Source organism: Pan troglodytes, chromosome 2, assembly GCF_028858775.2.
Source record: "Pan troglodytes isolate AG18354 chromosome 2, NHGRI_mPanTro3-v2.0_pri, whole genome shotgun sequence".
Lineage (NCBI taxonomy): Eukaryota > Metazoa > Chordata > Mammalia > Primates > Hominidae > Pan > Pan troglodytes.
This window is the reverse complement of record NC_086015.1, coordinates 37,453,741-37,460,231: the sequence shown is the minus strand read 5'-3', so window position 1 is coordinate 37,460,231 and position 6,491 is coordinate 37,453,741. Positions and strand designations below refer to the sequence as shown.

At 45.9% G+C, this 6,491-nt stretch overlaps 1 protein-coding gene across 1 annotated transcript; it reads right to left on the bottom strand.

The window, feature by feature from the left end:
* Positions 1 to 279: 279 nt before the first annotated feature.
* LOC134809551 (uncharacterized) lies at positions 280 to 1,917 on the bottom strand. Its single transcript, XM_063806694.1, is given in 2 exon segments — positions 280 to 1,019; positions 1,022 to 1,917. Coding segments are annotated over 2 exon segments (1,407 nt in total). The 5' UTR covers positions 1,746 to 1,917; the 3' UTR covers positions 280 to 336.
* Positions 1,918 to 6,491: the final 4,574 nt, after the last annotated feature.

The following is a 6,491-nucleotide window of genomic DNA, read 5'->3' as shown; positions in this document are numbered from 1 at the left end:
CCCTAATAAGGGTGTGGGAATTTCAGGCATAACTAGAAAGGCATGTGAAAAGAGCAAAGTCTCCCAATTACAGCTGAGGAGGTGGGAGAAATACCTGGTTACAGGCTGTCCCAGGATTCCTCAGATGGTAACGGACCTTGAGGACAGTCGTCCAGGACAGGAGATTAACGCTGAGAAGGCCACGCCAGTGTCCAGGAGGAAGTCAGTTTCCTGGCCCTCAATAGTTAAACATACCAGGGGCTCAGTGAGGGTGATGACATGAGCTGGCGCTTGCCCCGGGCACCCTCAGTCCTATTGTTGGATCATCTGGTTGGGGTCTTCTGACCCAGAGAACCTTCATCCTCTGGGGCAGTGCACCTTCCAGTGATTGCCTTGGCATAGTGGACATGGACAAGGGGGCAGCTTGTTTCTCATTGGACAATCTTTTTTAAAGTGTCCTAGTAAACCATACTGATAACAAGTCTTACCGGGTGATTGGCCTGCTCCATTTTCTGTCCTCTCTGAACCACCAAGGTTTGTTGGTCTGAGGGCCATGACTAAGGCTGCGGCCTTTCTCTGATCTCGCTTTTCCTTTTGGGCCTGTTCCTCTTGGTCCCTATTATAAAACACTGAGGTTGCCAGGTTTAATAATGCCTCTAGGTTTTGTTCAGGACCCAGGGCTTGCTTTTGGAGCTTTCTCCTGATATCTGTGGCTGATTGGGTAATAAACTTATCTTTTAGAATCAATTGACCCTCAAGGGATTCGGGTGACAGGGGAGTATATTTTCTTAAGGCCTCTCGTAGCCACTTGAGGAAGGCAGAAGGATTTTCTTCCTTTCCCTGAGTTATGGTGGACATCACTGAATAATTCATGGGCTTTTTTCTAATTCTCCTTGGTCCTTCTAGAACACAGGTCAACAGATGTTTACGACTCCAGTCCCCATGATCTGCATCAAGGTCCCATTGGGGATCCATAGTGGGGATGGCTTGCTGACTGGTAGGGAATTTGTCCCTTTCTTCAGCTGTCATTCTATCATTTACTGACTAAGATAACAGGTATCTCCAAACTCTCGGGCTGCAGCTAAAGCCGCATTCTTTTCATTAAAGGCCAGGGTTTGATCTAACAGTAGCATGACATCTCTCCAAGTGAGGTCAAAGGTTTGCCCTAGATCCTGTAGGACATCTATGTACCTATCAGGATCATCTGAAAACTTCCCCAGGTCTGCCTTGATCTGTTTTAAATCAGAGAGGGAGAAGGGGACATGTATCCAGGTTGGGCCAAATTCCCCTCCCTGTACAGCTTGAAGGGGCCATAACGAATAGCCCAGGGGTTTTTGTGGTCCTTTGGAGATTTCTTTGCTTATTTCCTTCTGGGCAGGGGAGATTAGAGGAGGCTTATCATTAATAGGAAGGGGAGCTATAGGGAGGCTAGGATATGGGGGTAAGCTGAGAGGTCCTCCTGTGGGATGTAAATTGTAAGCTTTGCATAGTTGTGTATTCTCCCTCAATGAAAAGAAAGCTTGGACATAAGGTATTTCACTCCATTTGCTTTCCCTCTTACAGAAAAGGTCAAGCTGCAGGACAGTATTGTAATTTGTACTTCCCTCAGGTGGCCATTTTTCCCCATCAGAGAGAGAATATTGGGGCCAAGCCGTAGTGCAGGAAAAAATGAGCCACCTCTTCTTCAGGGTTTGTGGGTCAAATTGGTCCCAGTGGCTTAGTATGCATTTCAAGTGTGAGCCTGTTAATGCCTGAGTGTTTCCCATCTGAAAGACAAAACCACCTGCAGTTTTGGTTTGTTTTGTTTCTCCCCCTGCCCAAGAACCCTCAATGGTCCCTGGCCCCTGCTGATCGGAATAGTTGCGCTCACTGACACAGCAGCAGAAACAACCCCTGTCCAAGAACCCGCAACAGTCCCTGGACCCTGCTGATCGGAATAGTTGCCCTCACCGACGCAGCAGCAGAAACGCTAGTTTTCCTCCCAGACCACATGGAGGACCAAGGAAGGTCAGATTTAGTGTCCCTTACTGATGCATTCTCGAAAACCTGCACGCTTGCATGTCCTCCTGGACCACAAGGAGGACTGACCAAGAAAAATCGGATTTAGTGGCCCTTACCGACGCATTCTTGAAAACCTATTAGAGTCCTAAGCATTGTCCTGTTAGTACTGGGGCTTTACCCCTCTCCTATAAAGATGTTATGCCCCAAAAATGAAGTGGAGGGCCATACCCTGTGGGAGGGAAGGGATCTCCAGGGTTGGAAGAGTGACGCCTTTTGTCCTCACTTATGTGAATAGGAAGGATACAATTTCTGAGGCTCCCCATATCCTAGCTTCAGGAATAGCTTTTGTTAGGCCTATTAGTCTGAGGAGGGATCCTAAAATTCCAGGTAGTCCCCACTACGACGGGCTTTGGGCAAAAATTATGTCTTTCTGATTGGGGAGCCCAGGTGCCTAAAGAAGGTAATAGAGTCCTGGAGTTTATACTAGAAATCATTCTTATAGGAGAAACTAGAAAAGCACCAGAGACAGGTAGCAATTTTTAGAAGCGGGACTAACCTCAGAGAAGAGAGGTGAGAGGAAGTTTGTCTGGCAGGCTTCAGGACCCAGGGGGCAAGAGTCAGGATAGATAGGATAGATGGGCGAGTCTCACTTGGGCGACATGCCTTTGAGAGTTCTGCTCATGGCCCCAGGGTCAACCAACTTGTTGTCAGGACCCTGGAGTTGCATGACTTTCCTCTCTGTCGACCCTCGGCTCAGCCCAGAAGTACAGGAAAAGCGGAAGCTGGTTTTAGGCAAACCAACGCTCCCAACTCCGAAGAGTCAGGGGTTGTTAGCCCTTTCTCAGAAAGCCTGACACCCATGTCTTTAGTCCGGCGGCTGCGCTAGTCGCTTTTAACTGGCCGACAGATGCCCAGTATTTAGCCCCCAAATTCTAAGGAAAAATAGGACAGAATAGCAAGCGAAAGGGGTCCGATGGTACTCACTGCTTGGCAATAGGCGATTGTTTTGCTGCTCAGCGATAGACGATGGTCTCACCACTCGGCAATAGTCTCACCGCTTGGCGATAGGCGATAGTCCCTTTGTGGTTGCCAAAATGTGTCTGGAATTGGTGGGTTCTTGGTCTCACTGACTTCAAGAATGAAGCCACGGACCCTCGTGGTGAGTGTCACAGTTCTTAAAGGCGGCATGTCCAGAGTTTGTTCCTTCTGATGTTTGGATGTGTTCAGAGTTTCTTCCTTCTGGTGGGATCGTGGTCTTGCTGGCTCAGGACTGAAGCTGCAGACCTTCGCGGTGAGTGTTACAGCTCTTAAGGCAGCACATCTGGAGTTGTTTGTTCCTCCTGGTGGGTTCGTGGTCTCACTGGCTTCAGGAGTGAAGCTGCAGACCTTCGCGGTGAGTGTTACAGCTCGTAAAGGCAGTGTGGACCCAAAGAGTGAGCAGCAGCAAGATTTATTGCAAAGAGCTAAAGAACAAAGCTTCCACAGTGTGGAAGGGGACCCGAGCGGGTTGCCACTGCTGGCTGAGGCAGCCTGCTTTTCTTCTCTTATCTGGCCCCACCCACATCCTGCTGATTGGTCCATTTTACAGATAGCCGCATGGTCTGTTTTGATAGGGCACTGATTGGTCCATTTTGACAGGGTGCTGATTGGTGTGTTTACACAATGGCATGAGCTCAGCTCACTGCAACCTCCACCTCCTGGGTTCAAGCAATTATCCTGCCTCAGTCTCCCAAGTAGCTGGGATTACAGGCATGCACCACCACATCCAGCTAATTTTGTATTTTTAGTAGTGGCAGGGTTTCTCCATGTTGGTCAGGCTGGTCTTGAACTCCTGACCTCAGGTGATCCACCCACGTCAGCCTCCCAAAATGCTGGGATTACAGGCATGAGCCACCACGCCTGGCCCAGACTCTTAAAACTATATACCCATTAGAGACCTAAAACTAACAAAAACAAAAAACCAACCAGAAAAAAAAAAAAAAAAAAACTTTCTCTGAAAACAGACAACATCCTAGACATGGACAACTTTCCCAAGATCACAAATCAAGACTTCTCTACCATCATGAGACTCTTACCTCTTAATTTTTTCCTTACATATGCCTCTATAGACAATAAAAATAAATAAAAGTCTTATATGCACTCATAGAATATAGTTTTATTTATAAAAGATTTCAAAGCCAGTCTTCTAACAAACAACTTTGTGCCTTAATAAATTAAAAAATAGGCTGGGTGCAGTGGCTCATGCCTGTAATCCCAGCACTTTGGGAGGCCGAGGCAGGCAGATCACGAGGTTAGGAGGTCGAGACCATTCTGGCCAATATGGTGAAACCTCGTCTCTACTAAAATACAAAAAAATTAACCAGGCATGATGGCGGGCACCTATAGTCCCAGCTACTCAGGAGGCTGAGGCAGGGGCATCACTTGAACCCAGGAGGAGGAGGTTGCAGTGAGCTGAGATCGCACCACTGCACTCCAGCCTGGCAACAGAGCAAGACTCTGTCTCAAAAAAAAAAAAAAACAATTAAAAAACCCCAATATAGATAACTGATGTTAATACCTTTATTACCTCATAATCGGTCAAAAACTTTAGTCCACTCCTCTTAACCAATATCATAAATGTAAAAAAAAACATTGCCAAGAGGCCTTCAGTCTTGTAGATACAGACATCATTTATTGTCTCTTTTTCCATAATTTAGAATAAATGAAGCAATGATTAGAAATTTATCCCTCATGGCCAGGCGCGGTGGCTCACGCCTGTAATCCAACACTTTGGGAGGCTGAGGCGTGTGGATCACGAGGTTAGGAGTTCGAGACCAGCCTGGCCAAAATGGTAAAACCCTGTCTCTACTAAAAATAAAAAAAAAAAAAAACAACAAAAAAAACCTGGGCATAGAGGTGCACGTCTGTAATCCCAGCTACTCAGGAGGCTGAGGCAGGAGAATCACTTGAACCCAGGAGGTGGAGGTTGCAGTGAGCCGAGATTGTGCCACTGCACTCCTGCCTGGCAACAGAGCGAGACTCTCTCAAAAAAAAAAAAAGGAAAAAAAAAGAAATTTATCCCTCATGGCTGGATGCGGTGGCTCACACCTGTAATCCCAGCACTTTGGGAGGCTGAGGTGGGTGGATCTCCTGAGGTCAGGAGTTCAAGACCAGCCTGGCCAACATGGTGAAACCCCATCTCTACTGAAAAAAAATATACAAAAAATTAGCTGGGCATGGTGGCGGGTGCCTGTAATCCCAAAAACTCAGGAGGCAGGAGAATCACTTGAACCTGGAAGGCAGAGGTTGCAGTGAGCCAAGATTACACCATTGCACTCCAGCTTGGGCAACAAGAGCGAAACTCCATCTCAAAAAAAAAAAAGGCTGGGCATGATGGCTCACGCCTGTAATCCTAGCACTTTGGGAGGCTGAGGTGGGCGGATCACGAGGTCAGAAGATCGAGACCATCCTGGCTAACATGGTGAAACCCCGTCTCTACTAAAAACAGAAAAAAATTAGCCGGGTGTGCCGGCGGGCACCTGTAGTCCCAGCTACTCGGGAGGTTGAGGCAGGAGAAAGGCATGAGCCCGGTAGGTGGAGCTTGCAGTGAGCCGAGATCGTGCCACTGCACTCCAGCCTGGGTGACAGAGCAAGACTCCGTCTCAACAAGTGAAAAAAAGAAAAAGAAAGAAAAAGGAAATTTATCCCTCATAGTAGACTCTATAGCTGACTCTACTGCAAAGGCCATGGCACAACAGACTTTAAGTTCTCTTGCTAAAGTTGTGCTAGATAACGGAATTGCTGTATATTACTTACTGAGATACAGAGAAGTATGTATCTCTGTATGCAGATACAGAGAAGTATCTGCAGTTGCTCACACTTCTTGTTGCACAGAGATGAACATATCAGGTATTATAGAGATTCAGTTACAGGGGATTAATAAACAAGCTGCTTGGTTAAAACAGCTTGATCTTTTATCTAGCTCTTTCTTTGATCTATTTGATTTTAGTTAGTTTAGTTCATGTTGACCCTGGCTAAGGGGCATACTCCAAAGTCTTGGTATTATCCTCTTGGTAATCTTAATAGTAGTCTCCTATGTGCACTAAGGACTTTCAAAAGTTTTAAATGTTTACATACAATCATCCATAAAATGTCCATAAAATTTAAATAAATAAAAATTCCAACATAATAAAAAAAAAGTATCCTCTACTCTAACGCTTACCAGAAAATAACCTAAAGTTCTTATTCGCACCTTACAAAACCCACTGTTGTACTGTTTCCCAATGGGATTTGCGACCAGATAAGTACATTTACAATGGTCAGAAAGTAATGTCAATGTCTAGGATTTTGGTCAACCTCTCTATTTTGGTCAAGTTGAGAGGTTGAACAAAAGGGGAGAAATTGTTAAATTGAGTTTAGCCTAAAGTTGCCTCCTTATAAGTTCAGCCTAAGGGTTTCTCTGTACACAGTAAATTGTAACCTAACTGGATGTATAAATGGTCTATAACCTATTATAACAATCACTGAGTTTT